At 41.2% G+C, this 19706-nt stretch overlaps 1 protein-coding gene across 2 annotated transcripts; it reads right to left on the bottom strand.

The window, feature by feature from the left end:
- Nucleotides 1–374: 374 nt before the first annotated feature.
- Nucleotides 375–17848, bottom strand: LOC148330117 (phosphatidylinositol 3,4,5-trisphosphate 3-phosphatase and dual-specificity protein phosphatase PTEN). 2 transcript variants are annotated; one of them, XM_088305061.1, is made up of 10 exons: nt 17107–17848; nt 7906–7990; nt 7768–7812; nt 7647–7690; nt 6805–7043; nt 5765–5906; nt 4451–4519; nt 3953–4119; nt 2350–2655; nt 375–1517 (listed from the first exon to the last, which is right to left on the bottom strand). In XM_088305061.1, exons 1-10 carry the CDS (start codon nt 17183–17185, stop codon nt 1332–1334), a joined length of 1362 nt encoding a protein of 453 aa, XP_088161187.1. In that variant the 5' UTR covers nt 17186–17848; the 3' UTR covers nt 375–1331. The 2 variants fall into 2 exon arrangements, with proteins under 2 accessions (XP_088161187.1, XP_088161188.1); XM_088305062.1 differs by lacking the exon at nt 4451–4519.
- Nucleotides 17849–19706: the final 1858 nt, after the last annotated feature.

The raw sequence follows: 19706 nt of genomic DNA, 5'->3' as shown, positions 1-19706 counted from the left end.
TGATGAGGGCCAGGAAGGCACAACGGGACAAATTTCATGAATAACTCATTGCATAACGCGTTTTTGTTTTATAGACTCAAATTGATCATTTGTGCTCTTTGTAACCCCATTCACGAACACATTGAGCACTACGTACTTGCGTGCATTTAGCTACACGCTTTGCCCATAGGTAGGCCTTCATATATAATAATGAATTCTGTTAAGTATTGTTTGAAATCAAGACCAGTGTCAGATCTGGCAGGATCACCACAACTTGGCCATTGGTGGCCCACCTAGAAAGCGCAACGTCGGAACGTGATAATGCCATCAAATTTAACCCGAACGGTATGCAAGTGTTAAATGGTCACATGATTGCAAGCACTCATATTCCCTGCTGTTTTTTGTGTATTATATTTTTATTATCTTAGGATAAAAAAAACATTAACAATTACATGGGATGCCTTGTTCTGCATAATTTAAACGTATACACAGTGGGAACAGGAATGGCAATGCTTTTAGACATCATCACAGCCTCTTCATAAACCCCGCCCCCCACGCCCACCCCTCAAACCCACCCTCGCCCGCCCCGCCCCCCCCAAACCCGCGGCCCGCATGCAGTTTGCACTGCACAAAGGCCAAAAAAAGTCACGTGAGACAGCCTGCAAAGAGCACAAGAAGCATTCACAGTAAAGGAAGAGGAGGAGGAGTAAAAGATGAGGAGGAGGAAGAGGAGAGAAAAGAGGGAGTGAAACAAAGTGACTGCAGCACTGGCCTTGGTTTGGACAGGAGAAGGAGCAGCATTGTCCCGAGTAGATCGTCCTTGACTTCAACTCCCGTCTCTCCTGATTGTGGTACTCTCTTTCTTTCCATTGTCTTTGACACACACACACAAAAAATCCTTTATATATGAATGTATATATATGTATATACATATATGTATGTATATAGATATAAACACATTTGTTGTTTTTGTTTTTTTTTTTGTTTTGTTTTTTTTATAGCTACAGCACCTTTTTCCCCATCGGGCAACAGTGTCAATACCTTGCACGTGGTCGATGGCCGTGCCAAAAGGGGAAAAAAAACAAAAAAAAAATAAAGACAAAAAACAAAAAAAAAACTAACAAAAAAAAAAAAAAACAATATATTGGTCAGGATATTCATCTTTTTTCCCCCTAAAATTGGCATTTGACATGATGATATTCTATTGCCATCTGGGTTGGGGGGAGGGTAAGGGACAAAAAGGTTCTTCTTATAAGTTTATATTCAAGTTTTCTCCTTTTTTTTCTCTCTGCTGTATAATTTCATCTCTTGATGTTGTTGTTTTTTTTTAAATTTTCTTATTTAAAAAGAGTTCACACTTTTGTGATTTGTGTGTGCTGCTCTTCGTCAAAAGGTTCATTTTCCGGATCAGAGTCAGTGGTGTCAGAGTATCGATAATGGTCTGGCTCATTGTCGCTGACGTCCGGCGTGACGGATGTCGAAGTGCTCGCCTCGGAATTCGAAGGCTCCTCCACGGTTTTAGTGAAATACAACTTCACCTGTGGGGGTGAGAGGGGAAAAAAAACCAAGACATCAGTAAGAGGAAAGTGTTGTCGGAAAACAAAATAAACTTGCAAGTGACTTGAGTATTGTTGTATGCTCTGTATGTGTTGCTTCTCTGTGTATGTTAAATTAGTAATTGTTGGTTTATAAGAAACGCAACATCTACGCTAATGCCTATTAGCCTGTCTATGGCCTTTCACATTATACATTAAGATTATGTTCACAGACTTTTCTCATGACATCGTCTGGATAAACATTTTGGTGTTTAAATAACATTTAATTCTGTTGTTTTGATGCTCACTTCAATCTTGAAGCAAGCATACTGTGCTACTTATTTGAAGAATTGCCTTTTCATTTCCCGCGCAATAGATTTAATTAACTCAGCGATGGCGAGCATCATCTGGCAAGCATGGAGTTTTCCGCCAACTCCCGTCACGGAGCGGAGATTGGGTGGCTAGGGCAGACTGAGTCTAGTCTTTCTTTTCACTCACTTTAATTTGTAGTGGTAATATGGCATACGATGTTCACGTCCACTAGTTTCTTGGTCAGGAGTCATCAACATTTCACTAAGAGCTACCAGAAATTACACAGTTGCTCATTATATCGTCACTATCCTGTGAAAAACACATTTGTGTATTCATTTTTGTATTTTTTAAATATTTTTTACGATAATGGGATGTCCGAAACGCTAAGAATTACTGCTGAGAAGCTGAACTTCCAAGGGTTGTGACTATTTTTGAGTTAAAGTGTCTAAGTGATGAATTGATTATCAAATTTAGTTTTCGATTTATTTTTACCATCAGTTGTCGTTTGAGTTTCCAGATTTACCTTGAAGTTTGGCGAGAAGTAGCGGTTGGCTTTGTCCTTATTCGCCTTGTCCAGGTCATTTTTGGTCAGCGTCAGGATGAGGTAGTCCCTATCGCCGCCGTCCCTGCCGCCGCCGCCACCACCACCGACGCTTCCGTCCCTGCACTCGGCGCTGCTCGGCGGCTGCAGCTGTTGTTGGACCTGGCCGCTGCTCCCGCCGCTCTGCTGGCTGTCAGCGTTGTTCACCGCGCCGTTCTCCAGCTTCTCCACGCCTTCCTCCGGCCCGGGGATAAAGAAGGTGTTCACCCAGAAGTGAAACATTTTGTCCTGGGATGGACAAAGAAGAAATTAAGTCAGTCAAGCATAGATGACAATTTACTCCAAAAACTTCCATTCCAGACATGAATGTATTGAGATTTCAAAGGAGAGCTGTAGCAAACATGTAGACTTTATTAACAATATGGCCAATTTCCTGATTTACACCTTTTTTATATTAATGTAGAGAGAGTCATTTTCAAATAAAAGATAAACTTGATTGCGTAATTTCGCACTTGATAGGTAGGCAGGCACTTCAAAGACTCACCTCTTTGTACACAAGCAGTTAAAAAGTCAATTTTCCATAAAATGGCCCCTTCATGTCAGTGTGTGAATAATAGCATTTATAAAATGAGATCATTACGACCTGACAGTGTTTCCCAAACAGAGGAAAAGGGAGATATCTATTTGAGGGGGCCATTTATTTGTCTTCAAGGAGACATATAATGGAATATTGACTATTTGATTGCCTGCATACAAATAGTTGGTTCTCTGGGTCTTCATGTTAACAAAAGGTGCACTTTGGGCCCAGCAGAAGAGGCTTTACCACAGCGTAACAATGAGGCGCTGTAAAACGGAACCAAACTCTCTCATACAATGGCTGTCACGTCTGACATTTAATAATAAAAAAATACCCCTCCTCACTTCTATCTTTTTCTCAGGATGTTCTAACATTAGGGGAACTACCAAAGGGAAGATTCAGGCTGTTGGCATTGCTAGCTAGCGAGCTAACCGCACGTCACGCTTGCGCCAGAAAACTTTTGATACAACGAAGGCGCTCAAGTTCTTATATAGTGGGGGAAGTTTGGGCCTGAGCTGTGTCACTGGGTCCTGTTCCACCGAAAATATATCAGTATGACTGAAATGGTGAACAAATTAAGGCTATATCTTAATAACAGAGTACTACACATTTTTTCAGTTTTTGTACACTTGTTACATTCAAACATGTATAATGTATTTTAAAACATTTCTGAATTTGAATGATTATTGTATTTATTGAAACACATTACAACTTATGACATTTAAACATTGCAACGACGTCCCAAAAAAATGTAAGTCAAATGCCCTGCCTGTAATTAATATATTTGTTGTAAGCATTATTGAAATTACTATTATATATTTTTAAATAATCTGTTATCTGAATTTGATTCTGCCAAATATCTGAATTAGCCACACAAAATCCACATCAGTCAGGCCATAGTTTTTAAGTGGATGACAGAGCCAGTGAGGGCCACTACTTGAAGAAATAGTCCCACAGTGCAAATTGGCACAGTGAGCTACAGCTTGGAGCACTCAAGCATCCACTGACCTTCTTCATCATCTTGTTCTGCTTGTGGAAGAACTCCACCTTGATGTCGCCGCACACCGGCAGCGGCTGCGGGAACTCGAAGAACATGTGCTTGTCCTCGCGCCGGGTGTGGGTGGGGTTGGACGTGTGGATCTTCACTTTGAGCTGGTACACGACGAACTGGGGATCTGCAAGAGGCGGCGACGAGGACGCCACACATACGAGGCGTGATTGTGAGGAAGGAGCTTTTAGCGCCCGAGACGAGTGAGGACGCCAATGTGTTATCACGTGAGTGAATGCATGCAAATGCACCGACATTAAAAAGAGAGAAAGCAACATGCTACACATGAAGAGACCCAAAAACCAGAGATGCAGGACCCTATTCTGATAGCTTGGTTTTTATCCTGCCAGGCAATACGTCTGCTACCTAAAGACTGGTCCTGCCTACGGATGCTGGATCTCTGGGGCCTGGTAAAAGAAAATGAATGGAATGTAAAAATGGATGAAAGGCTCATTTACCCCAATGCCAATTCCCTTTCTTGAAGCCCTGAGGGGTCGGCTCGCTCCTGTTTTTAACGGTACTGTCTCCTTAAGAAAGGGGGAAAAAAGGGAGATGACGGTCACAAACGGTGCCCAGCTGCAAGGGGGTGGGGGTTCTCGAGAGAGAGAGAACAGCAGGTACAAACACAAGAGAGGTGGACACAAATATTTACAAATATATTTACATGGGGCGAGGAAACTCGCGCTTGACCAAAACACTTGAGGCAGGGGTGGGGAAGCTGCAGCCCGTGGGCCATATATGGCCTATGAGCATACATATAAGTCTTCAAAAGGTTGATGGAAAAAAAAAAGTCAGAATGGTTCCTTTTTTAAAAAAATATGTAAACAAATAAATAAAAACGATCAAAATCAGCTTCTTTGATCTCTGTTGACTTAGGGTACACGTATATCACTCAGAATAGGTCCACTTTTTTTTAAAGCATGAAAAAAGGAGGATTAGGAATCAAAAGGCAGAATCCATCCAGTTAAGAGTAAGGAAGCCACAGCAATCTTTTACAGATGAGTTTTTGAACCACAGCATTCACATACGAGACAAAATTGTGAGTTACACATGTACGAGTTAACATCACAGGGTTATTTGTTTCCTTTTCCCACCAAAAACAGAGCAGACACACATGTAAACGCCTTTACAGTTAAGCCCAAAATGAATAACCATTAGGCGGAAATGCGTATAGACAATTTTGAGCTTAACTGTGTATGTAGACTGCACATGAAAGGCACAAACAAAAGGAATTCAAATTGAGTCTGGCGATTTCAAGAAATAATAGAAACTGAATTAACAGTAAAGGAAAAATGCAGTTTTCAAAACTGTATCCTTGTGCTACATTAAGTCTATGTGAACGTAAACCAGTGAGTTATTGTCCCTGAAGGTGTATCATAGTCTTAAAAATTTATAAAATAACTCCCGTGCATTGGGCATGATTAATATTACGGGTATGTCTGTGATTTGAGAGCCTCCAGAGGTAACCGTTTCTTGAACGAGGGCTAATAATATCTAAGAAGCTTCATTATTTAAAGGTCAAGTCGACCTTGAAGAGGAATAAAAGCGGAGGGCCTCATCAATAAGAAGCGGGTCGCGAGTATGGCGCTCCAATTTGCTTCCAAAAAGGACGAGAAGCTCCACTCCGGACCCACCGTGTCCTCGGCGGGGGAAAAAAAAAAAAAACGCAGCGTGGGTGAGCCTTACGATGCACTATGCGATTTTGTGCGTGCCTCCGACCCAATTTGCAGCTCCCAAAGTTGAACATGAGCATATGAGCGCGGGTGACTCACTGCAGGTGCCCCCGCTGAACATGGGCAGCGTCTCGAACACCATTTTGTGGAAGAGCAGCGCCACCGGCTTGTACTCCAGCTGGTTCTTCAGTAGGTAGCTGTAGTAGTAGACGTAGCGGCGCTGGCTGGGGATGGTCACTCCCTGGCAAAAAAAAACCCGACAGGTTCAGAGAGGGCAAACACGGCAGGCACCTGTCGGCCACTTTGGGCTTTGTTATTCCAGTGCAAATATTTACTGCTGAAAAAAAAAATGAGGCGACTAACTGAAATGTGTTTTTAATGTGTTTAAGGCACCCGTCGTTTCTGTTTGAACTTGAATGACTTGAATGTTTATTCTTATCCTCCCAAAACAATTTATTGAGTTGACACAAATTAAGAAAAAAAAATTTAGACATGTATATTGTATTTATTTATACATTTTATAGATAGGTTCAGTGATTCGCACGTTTACATATCACTGTTTGATGAAACAAGAAAGGTTTTCATTGTTGATATAATCTGGTTTTGAACTTATTTGTGTTTACGTCACACATGTTCTGGTTCGCTTAAAAGACTTCCAGTGGATGTTTCACAAGTTAACCATAACTGAATTAGATACATATAACCATCTTTCAGATGAATTCATGACTCATTTGCCTTCATATTAGAGAATCCCATAAAAGTTACGAATCTACAATTATGGAAGCGAATACACAACGTGAGAGCAGCTTCTGGGTGTGCGTGTTTACTTGCTATATTTTAGGTTTTTGTCTTCTGTGTGATTCATTTCATTTTATTTTATTTTTTTAAATAGACCGGTTTATCAAAATTGCACCTAACAACGCAACCACACACTGCCTAATAGTCCGTAAAATATGGAACCTGAAACATTTTTATCATGGGTAAGTTTGATTCATCGATTAATTGCCAAAATAATCGTCTGATTAATTGATTATATCATAATTTTTAAATCCCACTTCTTAATTCTAATGGGGAAAATGTAATAAAGCATTCTTAACCTGAATGTTTGAGTTGGGACTGCCTACTGTGGTTAGACTCACCTTCTTGTCCCTTGTCCTGACTTCGCCGTAAAAGTCGAGCGCCTCTTGGGCCTCCAGGAACTTCCCGCGGTGGAGGAGATAGGCGCAGATCATCACCCCGGTGCGGCCCTTGCCGGCCTTACAGTGGATGGCCGCTACATGATTGTCGTCCTCGCTGAGCCACTGGTCCAGGTCTTCGCAGAACGGCTTGATCAGCTCCAGCTGAGGGGGGTTGTGGTCTTCGAAGGGGTACTGTGCAACTGGAAGAGGCCAGACAGACATTTTGGTGAGATTTTAACAAGCCTGTGAGTCATAGGAATTGCAAAGAGGTGGAAAATTTAAGGTCAATTTCCATGGGAAGGAAAGCTGGGGCAATAATCAAAACGGGAAGCTTTCCATTGGAATTAACAGAAAATTGAGGGTAATTTGAGGGAAAGAGGATCATATTCAAGTATTTTGTTATGACCCAATCAAACCTGTGTTGTGGACATTTCAAAAGGAGCATGGAGAAAAGCAATCCGCACTTAAGATGGAGATGTAAGTCGGCAAAAGTTCCTTTTTTTAGGATAATGTGAGTGAATCCACCTGTTAATCTGCGTTTGGCCAATACAGAATCAGAAATTCACCGCTATTGCGTGGAATTTGGTTGTTTCGATGTCTATTATGGAAAAATTTTCTCCACCTCTACAAACATTCCTTATTAAAAGCCACCCTTTTAATTTTGGTTTATTCTCATAAATTCCTGTTAATTCACATGGAACGTTTTCTTCTTTGACAATTCCCATAACTTTTGCAATTTAGTGAGTCATGACTTGTTATGGAAAAGTGTGGGCGTTTGGGGAAAGGGGAAGAAAGTGGCGTACCTCTGCAATTAAATTTGGCAGCGTCGTAGTGTCTTTCTGCGCAGCTGAAACGTGAACATCCAGTCAGAAATCAGGGAAGAGTAAACTCAGAAAGTGGATGTAAACTGTGGGGAATACTTACAGGTTGTAGATTTTGTAATGGTTTTTATGCTTTGAATCCAAAAACCTGTTTACAGGAGAGAGACCAAAAGGAATACAAAGGTTAGGAAACGAGATTGAGACAGAGCAAACACTTTTCAGCAAGAGCAAAGCAACTCACCGTACTACGTCGTCTATATTGTTTCTGTACACGCCTTCGAGTCGCTCTGCTGGAAAGCCCATGGCAATGATGTTTGGGTAGATATCTGTTCAGTCAGGAGGGGGTCAAGGAACGGTGCAGCTTCCGAGGGCATGGAGCCTTTTGAAAGGCGCGTTTGGCCAGCGACTAACACAATGAATTACTTGTTTCGCTATTTAACGAGACATCGGCATCGCTAGGAATTAGAGCACACAAGTAAATGAACGCAGGCATGGGCAGCAGACCGTGACAAAGTTTCGAGCTGGCGTCAATACCGTCGTGTCATTACAGTCGCGGCTAGATGAGAGCGCAGGAGTGACGCTGATCTGTGTGTGTGTGTTGGGGGGGGGTGCGTGTGTGTGTGTGTATGTATGTGTTGGCGTGTTGTGACAGATGGCCTTGACGGTGAGGAGAAAGGACACGAAGAACTGCGCTCCTGCCCGAGCCCGGGCCAGGACCACATGTGGGCGCACGAGAGGAGAGTCTCCGCTCCGTGACCTGCGTGTATTTTTAGAGCGCAAATGTTATATCAGCAGGGCTGCAACACGAGAGTATCTCTTGCTGGAGTTCAGTTTGCACGCGTTCGCGACGCTTTGCTAGGTACGCCGGGTTCCCCGGGGCAAATATCACATGGTAGACAGTCGAAGCAGAAAAGGTACGGTCGGGATGAGCCACATGAAGTTCAAACGGAGTACAAGAATGAGGAAGAAATGTGATTTTGACTTTCGCTGCTGCAAATCGGTTGATTGGCGTGCACATGGTGTCATTTGCGTTATTTTTCAAGAGAGAAAAACTGAAGCAAACTAAAAATGGGTTTCTAAACTTTTGAATGCATGTGTCTAATTGTTGAATGTTTCAGTATTTTTGCCCACCTTTCTGTTCTTCAACAAGAATCTGAACAGCCAAGGGACCACTTCTACTTGGTCTGACAACATCTTGTTTGCAGCATTGCAATGGCGAGTTACTCCCGATCAACTGTTAAATGCCGTCTTGGTCTCGTGATGTCAAAACATAGGACGGTTTAAATGTGTCCATTCATGGATTAAACCTACTGCAAATGTTGTCATTCAGTCCTTTGCAAGTTCTAAAAAAACTGTACTGAAACACTGAACAATTAGACATTTAGAGAAGGTTAAGTAAGCTGACCTGCAAAAATTTGTGCATTTTAGGTTCCTGTTGAAATTTCACCCCTAAGACCAATATTCATAAGTAATTGTGGGGACTGTAAAACGAGTTGTCCTTTACTCTAACTAGGACAAATGACAAGACGCGGGTATAGCAGGAAATAGCAAAGTACACTTTACAAGCAAGTATGCAGCAAGTCATATTCAAGGCTTCAAAAAGACAACTACAAAAAGGACACACTAACCCCCTAAAAAAAGTCACCAGTTTACTGAGAGTGGCTCTGAAAAAAAAAAAAAAAAAACTAAATCAGTAAGAGGCTTGAGAGAAAAAGGCTCGTTGGTGGCAGAGGTGAAAAAATCTTGTTTGAGCTGGCAGAAATAAACGGTATTGTCATGATGAACGAACTTTGGGGAAGTGCATTTGTGCAGAGCTAAAGCCAGAGGAGAACGTACTTTGGCATCAGAGCGGCAAACCAGGTGCTTTTATCATCAAAAAAGAAAGAAAAAAACAAAACAAAATAGACATAATTTGACCAGGCTCACAAAAGAATATGGGGTTATAACAATTTCTGCTGCAAATTCAGCCATTCTACGTGCTATCTGGTTTTGTGTTTCTTTAAAGGCCATCGGAATCAATAGTAACGGTTCGATGACCCCAGCATAGCGAGTATTGAGTAGTTAAGTGAAATTAAAAGAAAATCTGACACAGCTGGTCTTTGGTTTACTCGATTTCCTTACCTAAGGTGGCGACGTTAAATGCAAGTCAGAACATGCCATAGACTACCACTAACCTATGCCAATGCACTCGATCATTCATAATTACAGTTAATATTTGTTTTCATATTTTTAACACTTCTAGGACAGAAATGTTGAACATTCAAAGAATAACCTTAAGTACGGTAGTAATTGAGTGTTTGGAACGTGACAGTGAGTCTCCAGTCACCACATCTAAATACAATAAAATGTGGTCGTGTAACGGGACATTGGCATCATGGCTGCAAATCTGACAAATATATATCAATCAACTGTCTAACATAATCATAACTACAAAAATCTCATCTCGTGAGAGCAAAAAGGCAGCTCCCGATCTAATGGCAACAAAGGGCACTAAACAGAGCGGCCAGTGAACGTGCAGACAAACGTAAGATGAAGAAAGGGGCACTGCCTTGTGCGCCTCTCGACTGCCTTCTTTTTCCGAATGGCATGATGTCATCGAACAGGGCTGCAGCAAAGGAAGGGGTTGGGGGGGGCGACTGGAAGCGTCAGGGCCAATTATACAGCGACACACATACGCTCTTAAAAGAGGAGCACATCAGTGTCAGGTTGCCGTGAAGAGAGAATAATCGAGTTGGCGCGAGCAACCGCCGCCGTCTACCTGAAAGTGAAGTCTGCTCTCCGCCGTAAAGCCGAGGGATTTCACACTTTTAACCAGTGACTAAAGGGCAACCTTTTCTCACACTTCCTGTATCCAAAAGAGGGAAGCTCAGTGTTTCTAATTGGATATGTCGTTTTGATGTTGAGCTCCCCCCCCCCCCTCCGCCCTGCATCGCTATTGAGCCATGTTAGTGAATGTCAAGCCCCCTGCTAAAGAAAGCAAAGCTGGAAACACACACCATCTTTGCAAATTGTGCGCACAAACACAACAGCTTCAAGAAGAGAGGAAAAATACAAAGCAGGGTACCTTCAGTTACTTCAACGTAACCTGAATTGAATCAAAAGGCGAACATACAGCAGACTAGTGATGGACCCAAGTAAAGTCTCAACTTCAATACATATTTGTATGAAAATCACTTGGAGCCCATAAAAAAAAAAAAAAAAAAAAGTACAATAGCAACTGACCATGATGACAAACACTGCCGCACAAACTAGCACATTGCGCACGATTCGCAACCTGAACACACAGGAAGCTAGTAAATGGTGTCATAATATCAGTCGCGATGGAGGTGGAGTTAGAATTAACAACGGTCAGCAAGGGAGAAGTCCGGGCAGTGCTGTTAGCTGCTAGCCTTAGCCAACAACTGGCTAGGCACGACCTGCTTGGCTACTCTGACTGATTTTATTACCGTAAACGTTCAAACCCACTTTTAGACTCAAGAGTGCCAGGAAACCTTACACAGACAGTTGGGCCAGAACCGGAAATTGAGGAGGGAAAAGAAAAGCTGAATTTTTCCAGGTGGTCATTTTTCTGCCATTTCGACTACTGCAGGGGGGGGGGGGATAATTTTACGACACTACCCAGTGAAGAGACAATCCAATCTTAATGAGGCGCCAACATTAAGTCCTGGAAATGATAAAACACCAAAAATACGAATTTGGGGAAAAACATTTTTTTTTAAACTTACAAAACAGCTAAAACAATTAAATCAATTAAAAGTAACTTTTAACTGTGCCTACAGGGCTAAAAAATATATTTTTTAAATATTAAATACAATACAACTTGATTTATATAGCGCATTTTACAACAGCAGGAGCTGTAACAAAGCGCTTTCCAGATGGTGTAATATTAAAATGTTAAAATTGTCAAGCACTGTATTACAGGTAATATTTGACAGTCTATTTAAAGAAAAATAGTCACCCACAATAGGTTACACTTGTTAATGTTTCCATTTCAAAGAGCTACAGTGAGCCATGAGTGCATGGCTCCCTTACAACAGTAGCCAGTGAGCATATGGATGGCGGCAATAATCCCAGCCGTGCATCAAAGCATTTATTAGAAGTCAAACACAATGTTTCATAGCCTTCTCTAACCCTTGACAAAGTGATCCCAGTCAGACTATCTCAAGTGGGTCTTTTTTTCTTTAAACATCTGCAGCAACGCAGGACAGACTCAGGCCAGGGCATGAAGGGAAGGGAAGGAGGTGAGGTGGAGTAGTGTGGGTGGGGCGAGCGGGGCTTGGGTTATGCAGCTGGGAGGAAATGCATATGCGAGCCCCCCCCCACCACCACCACCACCACCCTGACGGAAGCTCTGAGTAGGAGGGGAAAAAAATGGAGAGAAAAAAAAAAATCTGCCATTTCAGGGACGCCTTCTTTTGAAACCCAACCCTCGCCTGGGTTCTATGCATACGCCAAATCTATAACTGAGAGCGAGGAGGGGGGAGGGAGGTGTGTTATTGGTGGGATGGGGTGGAGTAGGGGGGGGACAGGAAAGGAGGAGAGCAGAGGAAAGGGGGTAAGCTGGGAGGGAGAATTAGAGTGGGAGTAGTCAAGAAAAAGAGCAAAGAGGAGTGAGGCGGTGGGCTGAAACAAGATCACTGCTTAACTCCACTTTAACTGCGTATTACATAACTGCATATTGTTTCAGACGCCGCGCCAAAAAGCGATAACAGGGCCCGCATTGTAACAACCAGAATCGCACAATCGAGCCCCCCGCCCACCCTCGCACTTTTTGAGGGACATGCCTCCTTCACCGCAAGCTACACGGAGGCAGCAATCATTTAAAGCATGGAGCCATGACGCATTTCATCAGATAACATCTGACTGAACTCTGCTAGGTACACAGTTCCGCAACAAAAACCACAGCCAACACATCAGATTGACTTTAGCTGTTCTTCCAGCCACGTGAGCAAACGACGGAGGCGTTACAATCCAAAGAAACAGGTAATAGCAATTAGAGGCCAACCAATTAATTGACTGGCATTAGCCACTTGAAAATGGACCAAAAAATAAATAAATCAGCCAACCTTTTTGCTAATTGGGTTTTTTTTGTTTCTTTACTTTTGTACACAGTACGACGTAGGACAAAGATAAAAACTATCAAACATCCCCCGGCACCTTATAAAAAAAAAAAAATTCAGTTTTTGCAGATTCTCTCTCTCTTTTGTAACAATAAACAAACACTTGAGGAAATGTTCTGCTTGTAATTCATATCTTTCTATCAGTAAACATTGCGGACCAAAAAAGAGGTTATATTATTACTTAAATCGTTGTAAAATTAATTGGTTCCTTGATTTCTATGCAGCCAAATATCAAAATCAGCATTAAAAAAAATCCATTATCGGTTGGGCTACATTCGTAGGAAATCTAATAAAAGGATACAAATTGATAGAATGCAAAAATTTATTTTGTAAGTGAGGTGAAAGTATTATTTTCCACCTGCTTATAGCTCTGAAAGTTAAGACCAGGCCTGGTGAGTGATGTGGGCGTCAGCGAATAAGTGTGTAGCGTCAGCTGGATATTAACGTTGCATGTTAGATTTACATGTTTGTTTTCTTAAAGTCAGTTTTATTGAATTGCAAGTGCAAAGGCGCATGGGCCTATCCTTGAAACAATACCTTCTAACTAGCAGTAATATTCTACATTAGATAAATGCATTACATTAGTTAATTATGCTATGCATACACACTGCACTTTGTTATTTTCTTCCCACACATTGGACATTGACTTTCGTGCACCTCTTCCTCATGGCTGGTCGCCAACGTGCCAATTTATTTCTACTCTGTCTGCAGTATCATTAGCCTGTATGGAACTTTGATGAAGAGATTTTGGTTTAACTTTGACTACATTTCTTTAAAATTGGGGGGAGGGGGAATCATAGAGTCATTACTTTGAATGATATGAGAGAATGCCTCTGAATGTTCTGAACTCCTGCTTTAACACCATTGTTCTCTAATGCTGTCTTGAAGGAGTGGTGCCGCAGCCTGGATGTAGCTCTTGTCATTGTGAACTTCTTTCGACAGCAAACTAGTTAGAAACTCTGCAAGATGCAGCCCAGTAGTCCAATCCAAATCACATAAGACACCATCGATCAATCAAATACATCAATTAATTGATGCCAATTCCTAGTTCAAACAACTATCCAAAACCGCCCATTCAATGTATCCAGCAAACAACATGCATGTGTACCTGAAAAAGCACACACACAAAAAAAGTAAGTTTGGCATTTGAATAACTGCATCAAGTCACTTCCAAACAGTGTGCTAAAAACCAGAGGGCCAACACTGAGTATCTTCAGGCTAAAGGGAGTCAAATTGCAGACTTTTTAGGGACCAACACACTGATAGCAAAAGCGAGACATTACATCTGGTTGACCACCTGACCTTATGACAAAAAAAAAAAAAAGGAAAATCCCAGTGGTTGGAAGCCTCCAAAAACTGGTACTTAAATTTGCCAATGCATGAATTTAGAATTTAAAGCCAATTCGAAGGGATTTAAGACAACTCGTACAGGAACAAAAAAGATGACCACAACACAACTGAATGATAACGGATGGTTGCACCAATTGTGACCAGACATTGCGAAATGTATCCCATTTGCTACAAAGAATGTCGATACAGTTCCGAGTATGAATAGTGAGATGAAAAAAATGTTACAAAAGGAATGCAAACTTTCTAGATGGCCAAATCAAGCTAGCGTTCGACAATTCTAAGACTTTCAGGAGAATTTAAGATTAAGAAAAGAAAGTTAAGATAAAAAAATAAAAAAAAAAGACAAAACATCACAAACACCGGGGCAAATATCTTTTTTTCCAAACACGACTAAATGGTTATGGTCAATTCAGAGGAAATTAAAAATGTTCATATTCACTACAAAGAAAATGGCGGAATGACAGATTTATAAGTGTCATGTGTCACCGTTAAGGATAACCAAGGCCTTCATAGAGGGCTAACCAAAATCAATCAATCATTTCAAGTGTAAGTCGACAAAAAACACAATCAATCAATTTATACTGGCCACACCAAGTCTACAAGGCAACGCGTGCATGCAAAATTATCCAGAACGCCAATATATATTTATAGCCACGACTACAAGACTCAAAAGAAATGCGGCACAGACCGATCAATGTCGACGTATCACCTAGACAACACATGCAAGTAAGAATAACTAGAACTATACTATATACTTGTAGACGGGTGAGACATTAAAAAAAAAAAGAAAAAAAACTTAGCGGATGTTTTAGGAATACAAAAATTTAAGCCCTTACTTACATTGACATTTATAACTATTCAATGTCTCCTTGGACAACAACTCAATATTTACTGATGATCCACACATTCGAAAAAAAGTTGACACATTTGTCACTTTTTTTTGTTTTAAAAGCAAAGATTACAAGTGAAGTTTTTGAGTGTTGGGCAGTTCTGAGATCTTTGAACGATGGAATTGAGGATTGTTGAGGGTAACCGAAGCCTCAACGATGAAAACAAGACAAAAAAAAAAAAAAATGAAACAACGTTACTTTTCCACTCATGTTACCACATCCACTTGGACACACATGCGCGTATAACTCATATGGCTTTCACACAGGACTAAAAACTACAAAACGCTCAAGCAAGATGTAGCACCAGCCGATGAATGTAGAAATGACCAGATGGTCCAAACAGGTAGTGAAATTTAAGAAGTTCAAGCACCCAAATGCAAAGATCTCCTTTTTATGGATAGTTCCATTTTTTCAAATTAAATGGAAATGACAAATTAATATTCACCCAAAAAAAAGTCAGTTTGGTTCTCTTTCTGAATATAGAACAACTGCTAACCAGGACAGAAAATTAAAGGTCTCAATGGAGTAGGAAAAATTACAAACTCGGATTGCACAATTAGTCGAATTTTAGTCGTGATTGCGATTTTGGCTCCCACGATTAAATTAACCTGATTGTCTGCAATACATTTAAAATATGGCTCCACTGTATATCTAATGCAGCATTCACTCAAGCAGTAGTCAGCCAACAAATAGGGGGCGACACACGGTTAAGGCTTCATGAAGCTGCAGCATAAGCGAACACATTTTTTTTTTTTCCTGAGTCAACACCAAGCGAGGTCGAACAAGATACAGTGGAATCACCACTTACGAACGACCAGGTTTAGGACAATCATGTTTTTTAATGAAAAATGTCCTTGGTATGTGAACAGTCCTGGTATAGCTGCGGAAGACTAGGAACTTTGTGCATTAGGTAACCATGTATTTTGACTAAAAACAACAACAAAAAAAGCTTGAAAAAAAAGCTGTATTGTGAGAGCTGGTGATTATTTAGGGCTAGCAGTAATTATGTGAGTGTAAACTGGAGCTAAAAAAATGAAGACTAGTCTTTACACAACCAAGCCAGACCACCCTTAACAAAATAATTTAAAAATACAACTGTATACGTTGAGAAACCTTGCATCATTAACGGCAGCTTAAAATATACCTGACGTGAACGAGATTGTGTTTGCAGTAACATCTTACAAATTTACAAATCCGATCAATGACGTCAATGTTCAGTTGGCAAATGACGACCGATCACCGATTTTGTTTAAAAGGCCAAATATCTGCAAATCCAGCCAAAAGTCTAGTTAAGACTGCACGGCGATTTTGCGAATGAACCCACTAGTATTTAATTAGCAACTGTGTTTTCACCTATTTCTATATGGGACATAGTTTAATGAACCACACCACAATCAAAACGGGGAAAAAAAAATACTCACATTAATTTCGATGGTAGAGATCTTTTTGCGAAGGGGTACACGGAACATAAATTTGTAACATTGTAATAGCATATTAATTAAGTTAGCCTTTGGTATGTTTTGAATTAGTGGGTAAATATGCTTCCATTTTAATTATTTATATACAAAAAATCATGTTCTTCATGTTCCATTGAGAACTTAATTTCTTGAAAATACCATGAAGAAATGTGATGAAAAAAAATTGTGATCATCATTTCGCCCAAGCGTGCAACCCTAAGAGGTCTATCTCATAAACCACACCATAAATCTATGAAAACTACATTACGACTGGTAAATTCAATTAACTGCCACTCGTTTTATCGTCTGTTAGGAATCACATGCATGCGGTTCTGATACGGTGTGCATAAAACTCCAAAATGCTAAAGCGCCAAGCAGCACCAGCCGGTTGCCTTGCATTTTATTAAGGACGGGAATTTCCTGCTGCGATACGACGGTGACATGAGTGCACGCCGCTTTGACAGATCCACCATCTTTCAAACACGCTTGATGACAGCCCCAGCTAGCCCCCCTCCCCCTGCTAGCCCCCCGCTAGCTCCCCCTCACATTTCTCATTGTAAGATTCATAAGAACCATGAGCGCGGCGTTATGGATGAGTAAAATAACCCACAGGAGGAAAGGATACATGTTAAGTCCAGGTCGAAGCCGTCCTCCTGGTATCTCCTTTTGTTCCGGCTGACAATTTCTTTAATAATGGCAGTCATTGCAGCGGCTGACAGGAGTCTATTATGGGGAAAGGATGAAAGCAGTCTTTTAGGTGGTTCGGTGGTACACGGCGGTTCCGCTCGGTAGGTCGCGGTAAGGGGCGAAGGGGAGGGGGGGTCCTCCTCGGGGCTAGCCAGCCGAGCTCGTTGGGATTAGACAGGCTTCCTCTGGAACATAAAGACGGGCCTTGCTCGGCTTCTCCTCGGCGAAGGCCCGACTTTTCCAATCCCGCGGTCGCTCTTCCAAATACTCCCCAGCGAAATGCATGCAGTTGTCCGCAAAATAGGCCCCGGGTTCGGTCCGAAGCGAGGAGAAAACTCACTGGTAACCCCCGAAGGAAGGGGGGGGAGGGAAAAAAAGAAGCCCGTATCCAGTCACTCGGACGGGAGAGGGGGGGTTGGAGCTAGGCTAGCTCGCTACGATCCAAAAAAGACCTCCTTAGCGATTCAACATTGTCACCGAGGGCTCGTCGAGAACATCGCGGGGTAGGGGAAAGAGTGACAGGCTCCACCTCAGATGTGTGCAGACTCCAGAAAAATCAGCAATATGCCCAGATTGCTTTGACAGCTCCGTCCCGGGGAATCATCTTTCCTTTTTACTCGCTCCAACTGAACTCAGGCTCCCATCATGGCCTCCACCGAGGAAAAAAGAAGGTAGAGCAGGCTGGGCTTTTAGTACACGTATCCCGCCGCCTTCGCCGTGTAGTCCCTCAGTTCGTTTCAAACAGACCAGTAGAAGATTATTCGACCAAATATAAATCTTGTAAATTACGATTTGATCTTAAATGCGAAATGAGGAGACATTTGATGTGAAAAGAAGGACACAATTTGTTAATATTTGATCGAGGCGGAAGGATACGAGAGGTAAGCACGCGACGGCTCCCTTCTGTCAAAGTGATCACGTGTGACTATAATTAGGGAAGTTTCTCACATAAAATGTCACTTTTTTCGCGCTTTTTTCTTCGCTCATAACTGAGTCGCTTTATATATTAAAATATAGTAAATTGTTGAATTTTATAATCAAGTTATAATTAATTCTCCTTTTAATTGACAATAAATGGTATTGTTTATCAGAGGTCGGTACACGCAGCGTGGATATGGCAAGCAGATTCAACATTATAATACTAACTTTGACCATCCGGGATTGTCCTTTTTGATAATAACAGCGTATTTTTGCGTTGCCGCAATATACATTTTGAATAGTTACTTATAATATAAATTCAAATTATCAGTGACGAAATTGTGAACGACAAAGAGTAGCAACGTTACTTTTGCCTATAGGACAATGACGTCACTGATCGCTCTGAAAAGATACATTAAATTAATAAATATTAAAGATAGCTTCAACTGGAATTACGACCATAGAATTGTAATAACACAAACTGGAGTTAGAGATATCTGTAATCCAATCGCAGGCATCCATAATTCATGTTGCAGATGATCAGATCCGATCAAGTAACAAATTATTTATTAGGAGAAATTAGAACAAAAATGAATAAATGCATTTATTTTAGAGCGGGCCTCGTGGCCATACATACATTCCTTACCCCTGACTTAAACCCAACTAAAATTGTAGTCTTAAATTATACTGTCATCTTTTTTTAAACTACTAACCTTATTGATGTCATCTTGTCCAATTAAATAAAAATAATAATACCATATTGTGCAGGCTTAGTTCGATGACATATCACTCTCCTGCAAATTAACAACATAGAGTTAGTCTTCTCTAGTTTGTGCTTTTTGGGCCAACTCAAAACATTTTGGAATAGTTTGGTGAAATATATCATCCTCCACGAATTATTGATGTTGGAATGATATAAATTGGCATTAGACCGTTATTCCACTTAAACTTTTTTGTCACATCATTTTTTCCCCTTTTCTTCAGGCAAACAAGATGATACTGACCGAGATTCAACCTATGACAGCACCTCTATAAGCCTGTGTGTATTTTTAGAGTGTCTGTCTATGTGTTGCTGCATCATTTGTGTTCACAAATCTGTTCCTTAAAGCGTTTTATCACAGAGCTGTAGTTCACTGAATTCATATTCCTCTGAGGTTCAAAGAATTTCATGGCGGGCCAGATTGAATGCTCAAATTTCCCATCATCAATTGAACCGAAAAAGTATTTGATGATGTTCAATCAGAAACGCATGTAGAATCCATAATCGCTGTGGTCCAATGACCAACCACATCTGGACACAGCCTGCATCTGGAACAATGAAAGCATCCCAATACACACACCATTTTTTTAAACTGTCATTATGGCTTATTTAAGAGTCGTGGTGATCACCAACATTCATGTTGAACAACGCAAATGTGGATTGAATTAGGTTACACACTCCAGAATCCAACCCCCAGGAAGTGTGCGGCACATTCGGAGAGATTTACTCCAACAGCTGTCCTTGTCGTTCTTTTGTAACACGACATGTCGGCTGCACCGTAGTTGGGAGATTTTATTAAGTCCCAGGCAGTGCCGCTCAGCAGATTTGAAAATTGGGTTACCTGGAACACCACAGATTAA

This window comes from Idiotropiscis lumnitzeri, chromosome 9 (genome assembly GCF_059441095.1).
Source record: "Idiotropiscis lumnitzeri isolate Australia: NSW breed Sydney's pygmy pipehorse chromosome 9, RoL_Ilum_1.0, whole genome shotgun sequence".
NCBI classification, from domain to species: Eukaryota; Metazoa; Chordata; class Actinopteri; order Syngnathiformes; family Syngnathidae; genus Idiotropiscis; species Idiotropiscis lumnitzeri.
Note: the sequence above shows the minus strand (reverse complement) of the source record. Positions and strands in the feature narration are given on the sequence as shown.